The following is a 23399-nucleotide window of genomic DNA, read 5'->3' on the forward strand; positions in this document are numbered from 1 at the left end:
ACAGATAAGGGTACAGGATAGGCTGAATCTCATCCTTGGGTGATTATTATTATCCCCATTTTATAACTCTCTCAAGATTATATCAAGTAAGACGTGGAACTGGGCTTTAAAAATCCATGTCTGACACCATAGCCTATGTTTCTAACTGCCAATAAACACTGCCCTCCTCAACAACATAGCTTGCAGTTAAAAGACAAAGTTTCAGACAGATCACTGCATTGAAGTATTTTGAGTAATTTTCATAGTGCTGACACATGATCTTGTCATATACATACGAGCAGTAGGGAATTCTCAAAGGAAATGGAAAACTATTTTTTCCACAAAGGTATCAAGAAATATAGTGAAGACAAACAAAAATCCAAAGCATCTATTTTCAGATTTGTAGAGAATCACTGGATATAGAGACATTTAAAGAATATTTCTCTATATTAGGAATTTAAGAATGGAAAAACACCTGAGGTGGGGACACAATTTTTATGCAGCTATATCTGTGCAGAACTCTCAATTCAAGCAACTATGATTCATGGGCCAAATCTGACCCACTATCTTGTTTTTCATATGGCCTGTGAGTTAAGAGTTATTTTTAATGGTTGAGAATAAAAATCAGAAGAGTATTTCATGACACATATAAATTATAATAAAATTTCAGTATCCATAAATAAAATTTCATTGGAATACAGACCTATTCATTTGTCTACGTGACGTCCATGGCAGTTTTCATGTTACAGCGGCAGAGTTGAGTAGTTGCAACAGAAACAATAAAGCCAAAAAACCTAACATATCGATCATCTGGCCCTTACAGAAAACGTTGCCCAACCCATAATAGTTCATTTCTTCTGACTTATCTTCCAGTTTGCTAATGCTGTCTTCAGTTGTCTCTAATCTGCTGCTAAATCCTATTGAGTTTTTAATTTTAGTAAATGTGTTTAATTCTAGAAGCTTTGTTTTTCCAACCTAATATTTTGCTTTTTCTAATCCCCTAGTCCATGTATACAGCTCAATCTTGTCTTTATTTCCTTAAATATAGTATATCTAATTGCCTTATCAACTGTGTCTGGTAAGCCCAATTTCACAAGTCTTTGTGGGCCCCCCTCTGTTGTCTGTTGTTTTTCACGGTTCTCACTAATGGAGACTTGTTCCCTTGCGCACTTCAGTTATTTTTACTCTGAGCTGTTTGTTTCTTTTAAAGGTTATTTGCAGGGATTTCATGTCTTCCTCCAGAGCAGGTTTGCGTTTGCCTCTGCCAGGACTTTGGCGGCACTGCCAGTCTGGGATACATTAAACTCTCATATAATTAAAGTTCACAGCTTGAGGTTCCACAGATCACCTGAGCGACGAGAACCCTGGCTGCAAATAGCAAGTGTGGCTTTTTTTAAATGAATTTATTGCTCTGATCCACTAAGAGTTCTGGAAACCTGAGTTGAACTTCTAGCTCCACCTATGCTAAGTCCTTTGGGGTTCCAGTTTGATGTGGAAAGGGTCAAAAGATGGAAAATATGGAAGAGATGTCAGTAGACCTGGAGGCTAGAATGAAAAGGTCTAACAATTTAATCAGAGTTTCAGAAGAGGAGTGGAGAGAGGGTGGGCAGAGGCAATATTTAAAGAGATGAGTTCTTATACATATGAGTTCTTATACTACAGAAGTATAGTGACAGACAGTAGCTACACTTGTGGTTAGCAAGGTGTAACATATGGACTCTTCAAATCCCTATGTTGTACACCTGAAACTAATATAACACTGTATGTCAACTATACTTCAATTTAAAAAACCAATTCTGTAAACACACACACACACACACACACACACACACACAATCTGTTTGATTTAAAAATTAAATAATTTTTGGGGTGCCTGAGTGGCTCAGTCGGTTAAGCATCCAACTCTTGGTTTTGGCTCAGGTCATGATTTCACGGTTCGTGAGCTCGAGCCCCACATCAGGCTCTGCACAGACAGTGCGGAGCCTACTTGGGATTTTCTCTCTCCCTCTCTCTCTGTTCCTCTTTCCCTCTCAAAATAAATAAACATTTTTAAAATTAATTAAATTTTAAAAATCTAAATGAATCTAATCACGATAAATAAAAAGAAATGCTCACATTTATAAATCTATTTATACTTTGTAGAACCCTTTCTTCTAGTCTTCCTTAAAAACCTTGGGAAGTGGATCTTATTATCTACATTTTTGATAAGAAAAAACTGGTATTCAGAGAGCTAAAACAAATTATCTAAGGTCGCATAATTCTTTTCTTTTAATTATTGTTTATTTATTTTTGAGAGAGAGACAGATCATGAGCAGGGGAGGGGCAGAGAGAGAGGGAGACACAGAATGTGAAGCAGGCTCCAGGCTCTGAGCTGTCAGCACAGAGCCTGACGCAGGGCTTGAACCCATGAACTATGAGATCATGACCTGAGCCGAAGTCAGACGCCCAACTGACCAAGCCACCCAGGCGCCCCTAAGGTCACATAATTCTAAGCAGCAGGGGCAGAATTCAAATCTAGTTCTTCTGATTCAAGTTCAGGTCCTTTCCTGTGCATTAGAATTAGAACACAACACAGCAGGGGCACCTGGGTGGCTCAGTCGGTTGGGTGTCTGACTTCAGCTCAGGTCATGATCTCTTGGTCGGTGAGTTCTCATGCTGTCAGCTTGTCAGTGCAGAGCCTGCTTCGGAAGCTCTGTCCCTGTCTCTCTCTCTGCCCCTCCCCTGCTTACACTCACTCTCTCAAAAATTAAAAAAAAAAAAAAAAAAAAAAAAAAGAACACAACACAGAAGGTGACTTCATAAGAGGAGATCTGGATACTGCCGAGGGATCAACTCCAAAACCCAGAATCGTTCACTTGGAAACTTCTCCTTGGAAGCAGGTAAAGACCGTTTCCACACATCTGTGCTTTCTTCTAAAGATAGCACTGGATTGGAAAAGTCTTTGCAATCAGAGGCAGGAAAGTTCTAGCTTATACCTTAACTTGTGAGTTATTCCCCAGGCTAAAGACCAAGTTGACTCAAATGGCTCATGGATCTGGCCTGGTACACACCAGAAAGCTGCACATCAGCCTGCTGTGTACCACCCAACTGTTGAGACAACAGGGCAGGAGTGTCCTCCTAATTCCCCTTCTTACGCTGCTGGAGACAGTTTAAATACCATAGTTAACATGTCCTAAATAACATGCCTTTTGTTCATCGATGTGATTTGACTTGGTAAATTACTACATCTCTTCCATTCTGGTGGCATTTCACTTGCTTAGCTGATACTTGATTTTTTTTTTTTTTTTGCCCAGAGTACTAAATTAAGAATTTTCGAAGAGTGAAGGCTGTGGCTTTCTAGCATAATTGAGCCCCATTCCCCAGATGTTAACATATAGCTGACATCTCTCTACTAGCCTGGTATAAAGGGCAGACCATCCTTCCCTCGTGGCTGCCTCCGTGATGTATAAAAGCTGGAAGAATTACAATGCCTGAATTCACAGTATGAGGCATGAAAGCCAAAATGCCAGAAGCCAGGGAAAGGGTTTAGATGCTAGATAATTCAGTGGGAAAGCCAAATAGCCCCAGATTCAATGTCTTGTATGTAGGCACAGCCATCACCATCACAAGCGGCTGTGGGCAAGGCTTCATGCAAGAGAGGAAAGGAGACACAATGCCCATCTTTCATGTCAGTCTGGTGCTGGCAGGGGACACGGGACTACAAAAGTGACTGACAACAGAATGGAGCCACAGGGAGTTTTTCAACCATTTACTGCATATCAACCATGTGAGAGGTGCCATGAAGGGTATGAACACACAGAATGGATACAGCCCAATCTCAAGGCATCCCAGTCTAACTGGAGAAGTGCACAGTCATCCACCTATCATCCATGCATCCATCCATGCAGCCATGGTTACTGAGCACCTCACAAACATAAACCAGCGCTGGCTGGGTGCTAGAAAGGACAAGAAGGCCAGAACAGAGCAGGATTCTGAAAGGATTAGACTCTCTGTAGTTGAAAGCCCTTATGAAGTAATCACTTCAGTTAAGTCCTCACAATAACCCTAAGAGGTAGGTATATTGGTGTCCTCCTCTTACAGATGGACTGAGGCTCACAGTGGCTAAGTAGCTTGCCCCAAATCAGAAAGAGAATAAATGGCAATCTGGGATTTGAACCAAGGCAGGCCTGGCTCTAAGCCTGTGCTCTTAATAAATTGATAATTATGACATAGTTCATTATACTACAATGAGATAATCGGTGGCAGAAGGAGAAAATTCACAGGAAGCAGAGGGGGAGAGATTGTTAATTTTGTGCAGGGAAGAGGTAGTCTTTGAGTTTTCCCAGGAGACCAGCAAGGAAAGGGAATTGCAGGCACAGAGAAGAAGCACACGCAAAGGCAGACGGGAACGGGGGGTTTGCCAGTGGCAGAGACAGGAGTTAACGCAGCAGAGGAAGCCTGATCACAGCAGTCTTTTGCACATCAGGCCACAGAGCATCTCTGACAGGCCACTGCCTCCTGCTACAATTCAGCCATCCTCCGCTCTGTAGCAGAAGCCTTCCCAGGGCCTCCTTGTCCCTCAAACCTGGCAGTGGCTCCTTCTGTAGGGAGCTCCCTGTGCCAGCCAAATCTAAGGCTTCATGTTTGCACTCACAATCCCATCCCCTCTGGGCCCCTGCAGACTATAACATGCTCCAAGATTCTGCTGATGGCGGGGGCGGGGAGCAGAGGTCCCAGGGAGTCCCCCAACAAAAGCAGGGCTGAGGAGGTGACCCTTCGAAGATGGACCCCAGTTCTCACAGACGTCTCTACCACAGAGTCAAGGTGCTTTCTTGTTCTACTCACAGTTTAGAGTCCAGCTTCAGGAGGAAACCCAACCGATCATACTCTGAAAAAGAACAGAAAAGCAGAAAATGTCACTAAAGTCAAGCCACTGTTGACACTAGCAGGTTACATTCCCCAGACACAGATCATGGGGACAGACAACTGCTCAAGGAACAGACCCAAATACATAAGCCGTAACTAAATCCAAGTCTCAGAACTCTTGCTGAACACCTGTTTTATGAAGGACGAGGTTCAATGCCAGGTGTTTCCCAGACCCTCTAGGCCAACCAGTTCCTATGCTGGTATATAACTGCCTTCCTGTTTAAACGTGGTGCTTGACTGAAACTTAGTTAAACCGCAAAACTGGACCCCCAAAGAAGTAACAGGGTTAGAAGCAATTTCTGATTCCTCTAAGCTCTAGTCATAATTTTTGCTGGAGCAGCCGTGTTAACTATGGAGTGAAGATGTGGCAGCCAAGGGGTCCTCAAATCCAGGGCAATGACCCCATCATCTTCATGACAGGCACAAGGAACTGACAGGTCTGATTACATAAAGGGTAGGAAATTTAGAGTGAAATCTAAAAATAAGTTGTAAGGTGTTTACAACAAACGATAAATCATGAATATTTTAGGTTCTTTATATCTTGTCTCATCCTAAAACGAGGTTGAAGCAGTTTTGTAATGAAGTACAAGATCTTTTAAAAAGAAGGTATCTGGGGGGAGGCACCTCGGTGGCTCAGTCAGTTAAGTGTCTGCCTCTTGATTTCAGCTCAGGTCATGATCTTAGGGCCGTGAGACAGAGCCCCGCATCAGACTCCATGCTGAGCATGGAGCCTGCTTAAGATTCCCTCCCCTGCTCTCTCTCTTTCTCTCTCTAAATAAAAAAAGAATAAAACAAGGAAGATATCTGGTATCTGGGACCACAGGGGAAATAAGCATAAGAAAAATAGTACAGCCAGGATAAGAATACCAAAACTGGATGATCTAAGGTCCTATGTGCTGGCTGGAGCAAGATTATAGATTTACCCCCAAGATTTCTCACAGCTAAAGCTAAATGCGAAGCACTGATGAAATGATTTATAGTGTTCATCAAATAAACCAGGAGAAACACAGCTATCCCTGCTACTAAGACTTGAGGGAAGTATCATGAGGTTATTTCTTATAGCTTTGGTCAATGTTTGCAAAGCGTGTGTGTGTGTGTTTGTGTGTGCGTGGTGTTGGCTATGTCAAAATAAAGCAGTCTATGAATTCAGTTCTCAGTTGGCCTGGCTTAACCTGAGGATAAAACAGAATACCAAGGCCAAACACCTAAATGGCAAAGGCCATGCAGCAAGGTTTTCGAGGAACTCAGTCTTCAATAAGAATGATGGCCAAGAGAAAGAAGGTACCCATATTGACAAGTACCTCACAGGAACCATTCAGCAAGGCCAACTAAGGCCCAAATCTGTACCCTTTCTTAAACAGCAGAACTGCAGTGAGAGAATAATTTTTCTTAAAATTGAAGATACCGAATAGAACATACAGCTCAACAGAAGGCTTGCCTCCCAGGAGGAAAGTCAAAGCCTTTCCTCAAAATAATTCTGCTTTTGCTCGAACTGAGATAAATGGATGGGAGACTTTGCTTAATATATCAGGAACTCATAAAAGTAAAAAAAAAAAAAAAGTGTCAATTTTTAAAATAAAGTGAAAACAAAATTTGCAAAAAGAGTTAGTTTCAAAGGTTAATACTCTTTCAACAATCCTAGTTATCATTCCATAAAAAAGAAAATCTCATTAACTTGCCAACACCTGTTGCTTTCCCCCCATGTGGTCATAACCTTGGGGCAAGTATTCTGCTACTGCTCCTCAGACCCAAGCTAAGACTTCACTGGATATACAATGAATCCACATTTTGGCTGTTTCCTTCCAGAGACTCCAGAGAATGCCCTCCCCTTGTTGCAAACTCAGATGTTGGGGGCCAGGCAAGAACCTAACACAAATGAAGGAAGGAGGGAATGTGATACCTTTCCAGAGTAACTCATACTACTGATTTCAGCTGCATTAAAAACAAATCCCGTTGAAATGTATTTTTTCACCATGTATTTTTGTACAGTAGCCATGATTATCTCTGCGGGTTATTTTCCAATGGCATCTTAAGTTTTGTTTTACGGACACATACACTAATTGCATATTAAACATATGAGAACACTGCATATCTAAAGAAATCCCCTTCATAGCTCTCTGGGACTGTTGTTTTCTCTCTTTTGCTAACAGACAGGAGTGCCAGAAATATTTCTCTTCATTCTGTTAATTTGAGGAAAGGTAACTGCGTGAGCCCAATAATGATAAATGGCAACTGGCATTGCCTTTGGGTCACAGAGCCACGAGGGAATGGAGCCCATCTGGAGACTCCATGCCCTGTCCAACGGGGAGTTTCCACCAGCGCTAGCGGATGATGTCAGGCAGTAATGCAGGCCCAGCACTGCCACATCTTCTGATTTTTTTTTTTAAGCCAAGGATCTGGGGCACTTGGGTGGCTCAGTCAGTTAAGCGTGCAACTCTTGGTTTCGGCTCAGGTCACGATCTCAGTTGTGTGGGTTCAAGCCCCATATCAGGCTCTGCACTCTCAGTGCTTGAGATTCTCTGTCTCACTCTCTCTCTGCCCCTTCCCAACTCATGCTGTCTCTATGTCTCTCAAAATAAATAAACTTTATAAAGCCAAGAATCTGGATCTTTTCTTTTTTTTTTTTTTAAGTAGGTTCCATGCCCAGTGTGGAGCCCAATGTAGAGCTTGAACTCTCAAGACCCTGAGATCAAGACCTGAGCTGAGCTCAAGAGTCAGATGCTTAACCAACTGAGCCACCCAGGCACCCCAGAATCTGGATCTTTTAAGGTAAAAATTTTCAATGTGTAACTATTGGCAGTAGATTCCACAAAACTTTGGGGAGCACCTGGTCGGCTGTTGGTTAAGCATCAGACTCTTGATTTTGCCTCAGGTCATGATCTCACGGTCATGAGATCGAGCCCTGCATCGGGCTCTGCACTGGGCATGAAGCCTGCTTGAGATTCTCTCTCCCTCCCCCTCTACCCCTCCCCATCTTGTGTTCTTTCTCTCTCTCTGTAAAAATTAAAAAAAATAACTTAAAAAAAAGAAAAATTTAAAGATTATGATGATTAACCAAAATACGTCCACGGGCAGGATTCAGCCAGTGGGCTAACAATCTGTAAACTCTGTCCTAGACTGGCAGCCTGTGAGGACTGGAAGCATTTCTCTTTTGTGGCTGCACACAGTAGATGCTCAATAAATATTTGTCGACTGTTACTACCAGGATTATTTGGTCACAATGGTCATAAATCCAAATCAAATTAGTCTAACAGGATGCTAAACAGAATATTTCAGTCAAGCCTCTGGGATGATAAATTTCAGACACTAACGTGAGGTTCTAGACTGAGATGTAAATTTTCAAAGGAAATATCTGAAAACTGAAAAATTTCAAAGGAAATATCAAATCAAAATGATCTGAAAGGCCCTCCCTACATCAAATATAAAAGTAACCGGCAATGAGAAGTTAAGGAAAGAGAATTTGAACAACTTGCCTGGACTGAGCAGTGCTATGGACTCCTCACTTAAGGGGCAGAATGAGTACTTGTCTCTCCCTCATGCCTGGTGAGGGAAGCTTAACTTTGACCCTTAAAAAATGGGGAACACAGTGGACTTCTAGGTGCTTGACTTCTACCTGACAAGTGTAAAGGCCACAAGATAGGCTGGATGCAGGAACTGGTCTGCACTCCTGGAATTTGTTGTAAAAAAGGGTGCATAAATGAGCGAGAGTGGGTTTGTTTTAGGTCCTTTCCAAAACACGGGTCCAGAGGGTTGCCAGGGGCCTCAGCAGACAGCAGTGGGGACAGACACTGGGAGTCCTAGGGGCCACAGGAGTGAGTGACAAGGTTTGGGCAAGTACATGACCTCCATCAGGGGAGCTGTACAGCAGAGGTCCCTAGTTGCAGGGGTCTCCAAAATGCCTCCCAGAGCACCCACAGGCGTTAGTTTTAAACACTCAACAGCTCAGACAGCGCTGATACTATCTTATGTCTTTTCTATTCACATTGTCTCTTTCCCTTCCCCACCGATTCCAGAGAGGTCAGAAACCACAACCAGCATCCGAGGAGGAGTGGGAAAATGACAGGCAGGGCACATCCCCTTCCCAGGGTCAGGCACCTGCTGGTACTAAGCCCTAAATGCAGGGAGGGGAAGTCACTGTAGCTTTGAATGAATTGAAAGCTATGGCTCTTACATAAGGCCAGATACTCTAATTTTGGAATTGGTGACTCAATGTGACCATGGGATTTTTAGTACCTCCTCGATATCAAAAAATTCTCTGGACTTCCCACACTGAAAACATTTTAAGAGGGCACAGGGAGACAAAATAAAACCGGCTTTGATTATCTCCTGATGTGTCTTGGACGTTCAATACACTGGTTGTACTAATCTAGGCAAAAAGGGCAATGTAATGGTTCACGCAACCAGTGTGGAAAGGGTCAAGGTACAGAAGGTTTCAGGGACCACAGAAAGTGACTGGACCACCACTGCGCCTCCCTGAGTCATTGCTCTCCCCTGACCAGCTTCCTTCCTCAGTTAGAAAACATGCTGCTGGCAACCTTCAGATACACACCTTCAGCTTTGCCTCTGAAAGGGACTGAGACTCGGTCTCTCTGCACAAAATGGCAAAACTCCCAGGGAAGGGCCAGGAGTGGCCTTGTGTACATCTGTTCCTCACACCCGCTCTAATCACAGTGACAGGAAGCAAGGATTGTAAAAAAATTACTACTCCCACATTACACATGTGGTTAGGAGAATTTACCAGAAGAACGGACATGCCGTCCTGAACAAATGCAGGCTCTCGGGAACAGTAGGAAGTCTTTGGAAAACATACAGCTAGCTCAGTCTCCGCGGAAAATAGGTATAGCCATGGACGATATTAAATGGACCACTGTTAAAATGGGTTTCGGACTTTTTCCTTCCCATCCTCATTCTGCCGTGGGTTTTTTCTTCCCTGACCAATCTCCTTTTATTTTTTTTTAATTTTTTTTTTTAACGTTTATTTATTTTTGAGACAGAGAGAGACAGAGCATGAACGGGGGAGGGTCAGAGAGAGGGAGACACAGAATCTAAAACAGGTTCCAGGCTCTGAGTTGTCAGCACAAAGCCTGACGCAGGGCTCGAACTCACGGACCGCGAGATCGTGATCTGGGCCGAAGTCGGCTGCTCAACCGACTGAGCCACCCAGGCGCCCCACCAATCTCCTTTTAAAATCTTTCTCATAATGCGCTCTGGCTTACCTCCCTCGACCTCCTCGCAGACTTGAAGCCCTGCTCTGCCATATGAGACCTCACTTTTCCTGTGGCTTTCAAGGGGAAGCTGCTTTTTCTGTCAGATGCCAAGTCCCTGTGGCCATGAGGGGGAAGTTCTTCTGATGTGCTGTGGTGATTTTTTTTCATCACTTTTCTTGGGTTTGGGGTTCCTTGAGCTTCTTAGATCTATTATGGGTCTATGGTTTTCATCAAATTTGAAAAATTTCTGGCCATTATTTCTTCAAAAAATTTTCTGCCCTCCCCTCTCTGGGGGAGTTCCAGTGACACAAGTATTAGGCTGCTTGATGCCCCACCACTCACTGATGTTCTGTTACTTTTTTTTCCCAGTAATTTTGCTCTCTTATTATTTTAGATACTTCCAATTGCAATATCTTCCAGTTGACTACTCTTCTCTTCTGCAGTGTCGAATTGCCTGTTTACCCATCTCGTCTGCAGTGTCGAATTGCCTGTTTACCCATTCAGTATAGTTTTCATCTCAAACACTATTTTTTCACCTCTAAATTTCTTTTTCGTATCTTATATGTCTTTCCTTAATATTCTCATGCTTTCTTCTACCTTCTTGAAGATATGGACTATGTTTTAATGTCTTTGCCTACTAATTCTATCTTTTGTGTTATCACTAGGCTTATTTCTATTGTTTTTTTCTCATTATGGGTTGTATTTTCATGCTTTTCTGAATTAGTTAGTCATTCTTTATACACACACACACACACACACACACACACACACTTTTTAATTTTAATTCCGGAATAGTTAACATACAGTATTATAGTAGCTTCAGGTGAGCCTGGTCACTCTTGACCGGATGCCAGCCATGTGAATTTTACTTTGCTGAGCACAGAATATTTGTGCATTCTTTATTTATTTTTGAGGTGCAGTTAAATTACTTGGAAACAGTTGGATCCTTTCAAGGCTTGCTTTCAAGCTTTGTAGGATTAAGATGAGAGGCAAAGTGGACTTTCATCTAGGGCTAATTTTGCACCACTGCTAACACTGCCCCACGACTAAGGCAATGCCCTTCTGAATGTGCCATGGATGCCCATGTATTATGATGCTTCACCACTATTCCCAGCCCTGTGTGAACTGTAGTGAGTCTAAGGGGACCCTCTACAGATCTCTAGAGCTGTCTCTGTGTGCAGCTCTTCCCTCTTTGGTACTTATGAATTCTGGCAGCCCTTCTCTCAAATTCTCAAATCTGTTTCCTCTTAGGAAGACTCTAGGACCCTGTATGGGTTCTTCTTCCCTGTGCAGGGGTCTGGAAACTCCATCCAGGCTGTTAGCTTGGACAATTATAGGGCTAACCTCATTTGTTCCTCTTCTTTCAGAGACCAGTGCCGTGTGCTACCTATTGTTCAATGTCAGAAAAAATTTTTTCATATATTCTGTCTGTTTTGTTGTTGTTGTTGTTGTTGTTGTTGTTGTTGTTTTCCCTCTTTCTTTGCTTTTTCCTTATCCAGGGTAGACTTCACCCCACTCAACTATTCAGGTTAGCCTGCCCAACGATCCTTCCATTGCACCCAAACCCAACCTCTCATTCCTGCCCAACCCCTCTCCTGAGTCCCAGACTTATATATTCAGCTGTCTGCTGCACATTTCCACCTCCTACAGACACCTGAAACTCAGGCTGCCCCACACAGAGTTCACATTCACAGAACTCACATACCTGTAGAGCCTGGTTCTCCTCCTGTATTCCCTACCTTAATGAATTGTACCACTATTCACCCAGCTGCCCAAGCTTGAAACCTGAGAGAATTACTTGATTTGTTTCCTTCTTATTTAATTACCATGTCCATTTTTTAAGTTTCTATTTAAATTTCAGTTAGTTAACATACAGTGTAATATTAGCTTCATGTGTACAACATAGTGATTTAATACTCCCATACACCACCCAGTGCTCAGTACAACAAGTGCCCTCCTTAATCCCTAACACCTATTTAATCCATCCTCCCACTCACATCTTCTCTGGTAACCATCAGTTTGTTCTGTATAGTTAAGAGTCTGTTTTTTGGTTTGCCTCTCTCTCTTTTTTTTCCCCCTCTGCTCATTTGTTTTGTTTCTTAAATTCCACATGTAAGCGAAATCATATGGTATTTGTCTATCTCTTATTTCGCTTGCCATAACACTCTCTGGCTCCATCCATGTCCTTGCAAATGGCAAGATTCCATTCTTTTTTAAGGCTAACATTCCATTGTATATATATACACCATATCTTCATTTTCCATCCATCAATTGATAGACACTTGGGCTATTTCCATAATTTGGCGATGGTAGATAACACTGCTATAAACATTGGAGTGCTTGAATTACCATGTCCTTTTAATTTCATCTTCTAAATGGATCTCCAACCCACTTACTTTTGTTCATTTTTGTTCTCTAAGAAGCCAGCTTTACCTCTCATCTGGATTACTGCTAGGCTTCCTGCCTCCTGTCTTGTCCCCCTCTAATAGATTTTTCCTGATGTGATCAGAGCTATCTTTCTATAGGACAAACATGGTTATGTCATAACCCTGCTTAAAACCTTTGAACAGCCTCTACTGTTCTAAGAACGAATCCCAGTCTCTTGATTCATAAGGTCCTTCAGGATCTGACCTACAGTGACCATTCCAACTTTACTTTTGGAGTCCCTATATTACCGCCACCCTGCCCCTGCCAAAGTCTATGCTCTGACCAAACTGAACTATTTTATTTGCCTCCTAAGTATCTTTACAATCTCCAGCCCTTTGTACCCGCTTTTCCTTTCACTTAAAACATTATTCCTGGGGCGCCTGGGTGGCTCAGCTGGTTAAGTGTCCGACTTCAGCTCAGGTCATGATCTCTCGGCCCGTGGGTTCAAGCCCTGTGTCAGGCTCTGTGCCAACAGCTCAGAGCCTGGAACCTGCTTTGGATTCTGCGTCTCCCTCTCTCTCTCTCTGACCTTCCCCTGCTCATGCTCTGTCTCTCTCTCTCAAAAATAAATAAACATTAAAAAAAATTTTAACATTATTCCCAACCCCTTTCCACATTGGTTCTTTCCTACGCATTGCTCCTAAATGATCCAGTCACCGCAAACTCAGAATGCCGCAAATCAGATTTATGCGCACCCTGTTCCCCAGCCACGTTTTTTGTTTTGTTTTGTTTGTTTGCTAGTGCCATTGCCATTCAGTACTTCAAGGCAGACATGTTTGGTATACTCTTTCTCATTTCTAAATACAGATCCTGTTCCCTAAACCACGGCCACTGCTTTTGCCGCATATGCACTGTTGCTTAGACCACACAGCCACCTCTCACTCTGTACCTGTCTCCCTAGCCTCACCTTCCATCACTCCTCTGTGTGCAGCCTCTATGCCTGAGAGCTACTCAGACCACGTTACCTCTCTTTGTAATGCCCTCCCTCAGCCTGCTGACTTGGCAAACACCCACTCATCCTTCACGATTTTGGTTGTCACCGAAGCAAAATCTAACAGGTATTTTTGTAGAGCCACAAGACCTTTCATGGCTTGGCTTTTAGCTACCTTTCCATCTCCATCTTCCACTATCTTGCCCCCTGTGCCTGCTGCTCAGGCCATCCCAGCCTTCTTCAGTTCCCTGCATAAGCCGTGAGCTCCCTCGGCATAGGACTCTTTTGTAGAAGCAGCTTTTTTCTGCCTGAAATGTGCTCTCATCTCTTTACTCGTGTTAATTCCTGCTTATCCTTTAGACTGTAGTTCAAACGTACTCTCTTTCAGAAGAGCATTTGTTGACCCTCCTGCCTCGGATGTGCCCACTCTTACATGCTCCTCGAACGCAGCATTAGAGCATCAACGATTACTTGCCCTCACGGCACTTCTGCCTCCCTTTGGAAACAAGTCGCTTGAATTTCTTTTAAGGAACTGCCTTTCTTCTACAGCAGGCAAGTGGTGAGACTGTCAGTGGGATTTGCCTGTCCAGAGTGGGGGCACTCGACAACAGCTAGGTTAGCCGGACCCTTCTCTCTTAAGCGGCGTGGCACTGGGGAGAGCAACAGGATGCTGAAAAAATGGACCACTGGTTGCAATCTAGATTCCTGGCACTGCCTTTGTGTCCTGAGGGCCGGCTGTTTGACGCTTAATTTTATTCTATGGGTACCCGTGTCCTTCCAGTAAATTCCTTTTTCTTTTAAACTAGCCGGGTTCCGTTTCTGTTGCTCGCAATTAAACAATCCTAGCTATATGTATCTGTATCTCTAGCCCCTCGTATGGGGTGTGGCAGAGAGGCGGTATTCCGTAAATGTGCTAAGCAAATGGAAGAATGAAGGGAGTGACCTAATGACCAAGAGAGTCTAATAGTAACCTCAAGACCTGGATTCTTTGTCTTCCTCCACCCTTGCAAGGGGGCAACATTAAGAGCATAACAATGGTGGCATCAGTGGCTTCATCTGTCACTAGCCCACCACCTTTTGCAGTGCTCTGGCCACTTCTGCTCCCAGCCCTACAGATAACTGCATCACAGTCACCTCTGCTTATGCAGAGGCTGCCCTGCTCTTCTGGGGAAACTCCTCCCCTGTATTGGTTTCTGGCTTTTACTTTGGGGTTCCCTTTTGAGGACTCCACACTTGCCAAGGTTAATTCCCTCCCGGCATTTATAATAGCCTAAAACTTAACTTCCTCCACAAAGACTTTCTGAGGCTTCTGACTGCCCGTTTCCAGCACATCCGGGGATCTTACCAACAAGCACCCCACTCTCATATTCGTAAGCTGGTACTGGTGGTTGGATCTGTGCCCAGCTCCTCATAGAGTTCCGGGACTAGCAGGGAAGCTTAAGTCTAGTGTTCAGGAAATATAAACCAGAGAAAGCAATCAGGAAGGCCGAGGCATAATGCTCTGGGACACAGGAGCAGAGCTTCCTACCGTCGGGTTTGCGCAAGGCAAATCTGCAGATCGCAGAGCATCTCACTGTTTATGAATGTGTTTTCGAAGTTGCATGTGAATTCGGTTTTACAATACGGAAATGCTAGTCTGAGCATTTCTTCAGCGTCAACTCACATCTGGGGAAGTTGGCAGTAAAGCCTGGGCCTCACTGACAGTCCACTGATCCCAAATCTGTAGTAAGTACAGAAGACTCTGGGACTCACCAGTCAGCCAGGCATAATGTAGGTTGATGTGCATATACAGCACCCCCAGCACCTGAAGGTATTCTCTCCTCAGGTGTCAAAGCAGCAAGCCCACAGCTATGCAGTGAAGGAGAGATGTTTAGTCTGGTGGTTTGGGCTTCCTGCCTTAGCCAGGCTGCAAAGCTCAGCAGTACAAAACCCCCTGGCCGAGGAGCACATGTGTGTCCTTTGCCTGGCTCCAGGTGGGAAGTGGCATGGATAATGCAAATATCTGCTCTTCTCCTCCTGCACCTGTACCAAGTCAGACCTGTGAATGCACACGGTGCTTTTTCAAATGACTCAGGTCTCCGAAATTAACCATTAACTCTTCCATTTCCATTCCAAAGGACTAGGTCAGCGTTCTGAGCTCACATAAACTCCTAGAAGGTTCAGAAACTGGACATAAACAAAAGGGGGCTATGTGCTCAAATGTGTATGTACCTAGTGACGAAGCCTCTCTCTCTAAAAGGCCAAATTCGCAAAAATTACAAGGAGAAATATACAAGTCTCCTGTCATCATAATGGGAAACACAACCACTGAAAAACCAGGCTCTCTGAATCAGTGAGAATTCAAAGGATTTGAGCAGAACAATTAATAAATTTGAACCGATATAGACTACCTTACATCCACTGAGTGGAGAATGCACATTCTTTTCAAGCATATATGGAACATTTATGAAAACTGACCACCTCTGAGGCTCAAACCCTGATATGAAAATTTATGAACACTGAAACAAGCTCAAGCTTTTCACTTAAAAATCTGAAAATATTAGGGCACCTTCGTGGCTCAGTTGGTTAGGCGTCTGACTCTTGGTTTCAGCTCAGGTCACGATCTCATGGTCTGTAAGTTCTAGCCCCGCACTGGGATCTGTGCCGACAGTGCAGAGCCTGCTTGGGGTTCTCTCTCTCCCTCTCTCTCTGCCCCTCTCTGCCTGTCTCTCTCTCTCAAAATAAACAAACTTTAAAAAATTTTGGAAAATATTTATTTTATAGCAATTCAACATTTAATATATTCCATAATACTTTGTATTTCACTTTGTTCATAATTCCGAAAAGAAAATTATGAATGCTTGGGGTGCCTGAGTGGCTCAGTCAGTTAAGCATCTGACTCTTGATCTCAGGTCAGGTCATGATCTCATGGTTTGTGAGATCAAGCCCCACCTCAGGCTCTGCGCTAACATCTTAGGGCCTGCTTGGGATTCTCTCTCTCCCTCACTCTCTGCCCCTGCTCTCTCTCTCAAAATAAATAAATAAACATTTAAAAAAAGAAAGTTATGAATGCTTTCACAATGCCCGATTTACACACAGTGTCTTCCTGTTTATCTCAGCATGGTGTACAAATTAGTATCACTCTCAGCCTCTGTTCTCTCTCACGTGTAAACAGCTGGGAGCACTGCATGACACAGCGAGATCCTCTTCTAGAATGAAGGGAGACCTCCCTGAAAGTTCCCCAAGCCAAGTATCCTACTCTAGCCTCATCAGCAGGCCACTGAGCCCCAGAATGGAATTTCTGGGAACACAGGTGCATGTCGCGAGCCAACTGTGCTGCTGGCATTTTTGGTCTCCAGTGACCCACTTCCTTTTTTCATTCTAAGGGACCGCCAGAAATTCCCACCAGCTGTCCCTATGCTCTGCACAAAGCAGATGTTCATTAAGTAATTGCTGCTGCCCCCCACGTGAATCACGGGAGTTAACCACGGCCCGAGAGGGGCTGGCCAAAATGCAAACAGCTCCCACATCATCTCAAGTCAGGGAAATAAATCATAATGGAGGATCAATTAATCAAAGACAAACTAAAATAGGAAAAGCAGTATCATAAAATAAACAGAAAAATTCACTGACCTAGACTAAATTAAGTGACCCAGTAAAATAACTTAGAAGTTCACACACTGAAATCCAATCTCAAATGGGTGCACATCGGCATGGGGGCAGAGAGGGCCTCGCAAGAAACTCCTGATAAGCCCCGATCTCCTGTGACTCTGCACCACGCTCCCTCTGAGCACAGCACAGCTGTGACACACCTGGGGACAAAGGAAAGTGGAACCTCCCCTGGAAGGTAAAAGCCCCAGCCCAGCCAGTGGAGGCAAAGGGGTCATGTACCCATTTCCCCTCTGTCCTGGGAAAATAGCAATGTCCAGTGTCCAGAGCAGGGCATGCAGTGAATTCAATTCTATTCATGATAGCAAGCGTGTCCAGACCATGTCAGGCCATCTCGCGTGAAGCTGCAGCAGAATTTTGGTGGAAAACACGTCAAAAGAGCAGCTGGGGCAGGAAAAAAAAAATGGCTCACTCTGCAATTTGTATCTTAAACTTCATGGAGCTTACCACCTAGTAGGTAGAGAAGTACAAATAATCACCAAGCAATTATTGTATAAAATAAGACAGAGTCCCTCTCTCCAAACAAAAATAATTTTATTTTTTCCCCAGTTTAGGGTTAACACATGCTTACCATATAAGTTTTTTTACATTTGGATTTTCATTTTATTTTTTTAGTTTCTTTATTTTTGAGAGAGAGAGAGAGACAGAGGCAGAGAGAGAGAGAAAGAGAGCGCACACAAGTGGGGAAGGGGCAGAGAGAGAGAAGGAGACTTAGAATCTGAAGCAGGCTCCAGGCTCTGAGCTGTCAGCACAGAGCCCGATGCGGGGCTCTAACCCACAAACTGTGAGATCATGACCTGAGCTGAAGCAGGATGCCCAACCGACTGAGCCACCAGGTGCCCCTACATTTGGATTTTGAAAGCATGAAGTAAGCACCATTTGAAATTCTGATTTTCTAAAGTTAATATCTTCAAACGTTTTGGTGACTACCTTCACAGAAATCTCTTTCCATAAATACATGTGTGAACGTGCATATATAATTTTATTTACGTGTGGCCTCGATATACATGTTCTTTGTTCCTGTTTTGTTCACTCAACAATATCCCTAATGTCTTCTGTGTCAATAAACATAAGACTGCATCATTTTTAATGGCTGTTGGAGTCCATTTCACCATACGGATGTGCCATTTCTATGTAATCCCTAAGTATGTGTTACATGATGGACATTACGGTTTCCATTTTCCTACTTTTCATTCAACAAATATTTGCTGAGCACCTATTATATGCCAGGTACTGTTCTAAGTACCAGGGACACAGTGATAAATAAGATAGGCAAGGTCCCTGGCCAAATTCTACTGGGGGAGACTGACAGTATGCAAGTAAATAGCAGATAATTTGAAGGAAGGATGAGTGCTAAGAAGAAATAAAGACAAACTCTCTTAGAGAAGGACTGGGTGTCAAGAGAGTAGACTACTTTAGACGCAGTGATCCAAGAAGGCCTTTCTGCAGAATGACATTTGAACACAGACCTTGGACAGTCATGTAAAGCAGGAGTAAAGCATTCTAGAGGCAGGAGGCATGGAGTACAAAGGCCCTGGTGCAGGAAGGGGTCTGGCATATTCATGGACTCACAGGAATGACAATGTGGCTTGAGGGCAGAGAGGGACAAAATGGACTAAGCATTGAGAAAACTCAAGAGAAACCACAGTAGGAGCTAGCAAGTCAGATCCTATAGGTCATGGAGTTTGGGTCTTATTTTAAGTGTACCATGAAGTCAATGGAGAGTTTTCAGTGGGAACAAGATATGATCTGATGTACATTTTAAAAGATCACTCTGGCTACAATGTGGAGAATGGACTACTGGGAAACGACAAATGAGCAGAGAGACCAGTAGATGTTTCCTTATCCAAGGGTGAGAAGATGGTACCTTGGACAGAGCTGCTGGAAAAAGGCTAGACAAGAACACATTGTGAAGACAGAAAAAGTGAGAAAGGGAGAGGAGGGGCAACAATCAAAGAGGTTTCTGGGTCTGTGGCTTGAACACTTGGGCAGATGGGGACAAAAACATGGGAGAGGAACAGCTTTGAGCACACAGATCCCACACACATCCCATTAGATTTATATGTAACTATTTTGGTTTGGGGACAGGAGGGCTACTGCTAATTTATTTTTTTTTATTTTATTTATGTATTTTTATTTTCATTTGAGAGAGAGAGAGAGCAAAGGTGGGGGGGGGGGAGGGGAGAGAATCTTAAGCAGGCTCCATGCACAGCACAAAGGGCTTTATCCCACAGCTCATGACCTGAGCCAAAATCCAGTCAGAAGTTCAACCCTCTGAGCCACCCAGGTACCTCTAATTTTTTATTTTCAATTATTCATTGCTAACATATATAAATATATTTTTAATTTTTACATTTTGATCTTCTTTCTTATCTTGCTAAACTCCATTATTAGTTCTAGGATTTTTTTTTTTGTAGATTCCTTGAGATTTTCTATGTAAACAATCATGTCACCTGTGAAGAAAGCCAGTTTTATTCCTTCCTTTCCAATTTATATTCTTGTTGTCTCTTTTTCTTGCCTCACCACACTGGCTGGGACTTTTAGGAGTGGTTCCTGATCTCTGGGGGAGAACAGTTTTTTACCATGAAGCATGATGTTTGCTGTGGGCTGTTTGTAGATGCCCCACATCCAGTTGAAGAAGTTCCCTTTTAAGCATGCTGAGAGTTTTTGTCACGAGTAGATGCTGAATCTTTGTCAGATGCTTTTTCTTCACCAATTGACATGACCATGCGGTTCCCCTTCTTTAGACAGTGAACATGGTGGACTCCATTGAGTGACTTCTGAATGCTGACCCAGCCTTCCATCTCTAGGATAAACCCCAGGTGGGCACCAAACCTGGGGAGTTTTAGCAGTATCTCTTCTGCACTGCACTTTCTTCTTCTGGGACTCCAACGACAGAGAGCAAAGCTTCTGGTGTTGTCCCACAAGTCACTGAGGCTCTGCTCAACTTTGTAACTCTTTCCTGTTGTTCATATTGGGTAATTTCTATTGCTTTCCTTTCAAGGTCATTGATTCTTTGTTCTTCATCTCCATTTTGTTATTGAGTCCACTCAGTTTTTAAAATGTCAACTATTGCATTTTTTTTTCTTATATCTCCATTTGGTTCCTTTTTATTTCCTTTTTGGGGGGTAGTGGCTAACAGTTTCTATCTTTTTTGCATCAATACCGTTTGCCCTTATTTTGGAGAGCATTTTCATAACAGCTTCTTTAAAGGAAGTGTCTGGTTATTCCAACATCTGTGTTGAGATGTTCCTGGTCCTTCACATGATGATTAATTCTGGATTGTATCCTGGATATTTTGAATATGAGGTTATGAACATTTAGGTCTTGTTTAAATCCAGTGGAGAGTGTTGACATTTTTGTTTTACCAGACTCTCAACCAGGTTGGATTTAAGTGGCAAGTTTTGACCAGCCTTCCATAGGTTATAGTTTCAACACCAGTTCCATTTTCAAAGCCTCCTCAAGTGGGTCCTCTGTGGACACCACCCAATGTCCAGTCTAGGACTCAGTCAGTGGTCTATCCCTTGGACCACTTCTCAGAGTCTTTGGCGTTTGCTAGAATCAGATGGGTGCGTGCACAGCTCAGCGGTTAGCTGTTCATAAACAACTTTAAAGGGCTGCTTTCCTGAGCTCTTCCCTGTTTTCTCCTGGTGATTTCCAGTTCATCGGGCCTCCCCCTCTCGGACCTCTGGCTAGACAGCTGAGATCTTAGTTACTGCCTTCTCCCTCACATTTCCTGAACGGTACCCAGATCTGGGCCCCAGCAGCAGGAAGGCAGAGGAAAAAGAGCAACCGATTTCACCCCCTGCCCCCACCATCCTGGGATTACAGCTCCTCTGATCAGAGAGGAACATTTCCTTTTTTCAGTTTTAGGTGCTTGGCGACCCCACTGCTGTCACAGGCGGTACCACCACCACTATAGTGGGGCTGCCTGCCGTCTAAGGCACGAGGGAAAAGGGAAGAAAATAAAACCAACCTTTGGAATTTCCCCCTCTGTCTGAGTCTCAGAGCCCCGTCCCCACCCCAGAGCCATAACTAGAGGTCTTCTGGAATTCTCTCTGGCTGTCCTCTAACAGGCACTGCTGGGTTTGGGGCCTTGCATTGAGGACATGGGATACCAGAGGAAAAAATGAAAAATTCACTGCCAGCGTGGTAGTGCTTTTAATTCTGGTCTCTTCCCCCAATCTGCCTACTACTCTTTATATTTCAGAGTCCTCAAATAGCTGCTAAATGCACCTGTCCAGGCCTTTAGCTGCAGCCAATGAGAGAGATTCCTGTCCATGTATCTTGTACATATATCCTGGTACATAGAGACGCATCCATTTCTGTAGGGAATATAGCTACGAGAGGAAGTGCCAGCTCATGAGGTATGTGTATATTCAAATTGTGCTAGATACTACATAGTCTTTTCTAAAGGGATTGCAACCAATTTACCCTCTGACCAGTGGAGACCCAGAGTTTCCACTGTCCCACATCCACACCAATACTGGAATATGGAGCTTTTCAAGTTTTGCTACTTTGGTGGATGTGCAGTGGTATCTCAAGGTAATCCTAATTTGCCTCTCCCTAGGCAGCGATGCAACCGAACACGTTTTCATAAGTTTATCGGCCATTTGGATTTCCTCTTTCATGGAGTGCTTACTCAGGCCTTTTGATTGTTTTGATACTGGGTTGTTTCTTTATTCCTGTTGATTTCTGTAGCTCTCTATTCTGGAAACACACCCTTTGTTGGCTGTTCATGTTATAAATATCTTTTTTTCACTCTGGATTGCCTTTTCATTCTCTTAATGGTGTCTTCCTGGTGAATGAGAAGTTCTTAACTTTAATACAGCAAAAGCGATCGATCTTTTCCTATAGCAGCAGACACAACTTTTGTGTCTATTTAAGAACCTTCTGTCTGTCCACTCTATCTTAAAGTGATCTCTCTTGTCTCAGCATTTGAGTGGAGTATACCTCAAGCATACAAAGTATGAAAGAGCAAGATAGCAAGGGAGAGAGTATGAGCTCTAGAGGTGGACAGATAAGAGTGGTCCTGGACAGGTTACTTTACCTTTGGGAGCATTAGTTTCTTTTATCTGTAATCAAAGATACACTATCCACCTTGCACGATGTGTATAAAGCACCTACCACAGTGTTGGCACATAGTAGGCCCTTAGTAAGCAGTGGTAGCAGTGATTATAGTCTCTGAACTCACCTCTCCCCTTGCCCACATGGCCACAACTGCCAAAGCCTCAGGGCTGCTCTGTGAAACACCAATCTGCTGCATTCAAGGACAGCTACACAGATTCAATTAACTGCCCTCGGCAGGCCAGCAAAGTCTCCCTGTTGTTCACAGGCAGCACCCACCACCAAGGCCCACTATCTCCAACTAGAAATGCAGGCTTGATGCCTGGAGATGCTCTTCTCACAAAGGAAAGTCGTCCTGGGGCTCCCATACGAACGTGATGTCAGCCAAGGTGAAGAATCAAAACGACGTCTCTTTCTGCTCACCGCCAAGCTCCACTGAGCCGGAGTGATTTGGTGTCAAAGGTGACTTGTAAGTCCATATGTGGGTCCCACATTTTGACACAGGGAAGAGAGGCAGCATGATGACATGCATGTGGGTTGGCACAAGTACACAGTAAAGTGCACACCCTGGAGGGGGTGTGTATTGGGGTACATGGGATGTGCGTGCAAACGTGCAACAGTGTATGTCCGCAGGAAGCCGGGACATTCTCCTCAGCCTAAGGTTTTGCTGGAGAGGCCTGATAATTATCTACTCCAACATACCCAGAGCTCCGGGCCTCTTAATGCCCTCTGCCCCACCCTCAAGGCCGCAATCTGTGCTCAGGAAACAGATTCCTGTTCTATGGACCTGGATGGATCTGAATGAGGAAGGAGCATCTACTGCAAATTCTTTAAGCAACTGGCAGAGTCTTCTAGATGCTACATCCCACTTCTGAGACCACAAGTCTCCAGAAAAGCTTCATAAGACTTTCCCACAATCCTGAGATATCCCACTGCCCTTCCCAGAGACCCCCTCCCCCACCTCACCAGGCTCCACTTCAAATGTGGCCAAGTGCTGAGTGCAGAAAGGACAGAGGGGGGAAGATTGGTACCTGCGCCTAGTGTTTGTCCAGCGGAGTCAAAGGAAAGAACCACTGAATCTGCAACACAAGAGGACAAGTTCATTTCTTTCTCCTTGCTAGAGTTAAAAAGACAAAAAAAAAAAAAAAGAAAAAAAAAAAAATCCAAGCTCCCACTGACTCTGCCCAAACCCTCCCCCATGAGGGAAAATCAACTGGATTGGAACTCAGCTGCAT

The 23399-nt window shown here is 43.8% G+C and overlaps 1 protein-coding gene across 1 annotated transcript in view; it reads right to left on the reverse strand.

Annotated features, from left to right (window-relative positions):
* The window catches only part of ST3GAL3 (ST3 beta-galactoside alpha-2,3-sialyltransferase 3), a 191960-nt gene that overhangs the window by 93365 nt on the left and 75196 nt on the right, over positions 1–23399 (reverse strand). Inside the window, exons 3-4 of the mRNA XM_049617323.1 lie at positions 23196–23243; positions 4804–4846 (exon numbers count right to left, since the gene is read on the reverse strand). Of these exons, the coding sequence (XP_049473280.1) occupies positions 4804–4846; positions 23196–23243 (91 nt within the window). The remainder of the gene's footprint in view (positions 1–4803; positions 4847–23195; positions 23244–23399) is intronic.

Source organism: Panthera uncia (genome assembly GCF_023721935.1).
Source record: "Panthera uncia isolate 11264 chromosome C1 unlocalized genomic scaffold, Puncia_PCG_1.0 HiC_scaffold_4, whole genome shotgun sequence".
Lineage (NCBI taxonomy): Eukaryota > Metazoa > Chordata > Mammalia > Carnivora > Felidae > Panthera > Panthera uncia.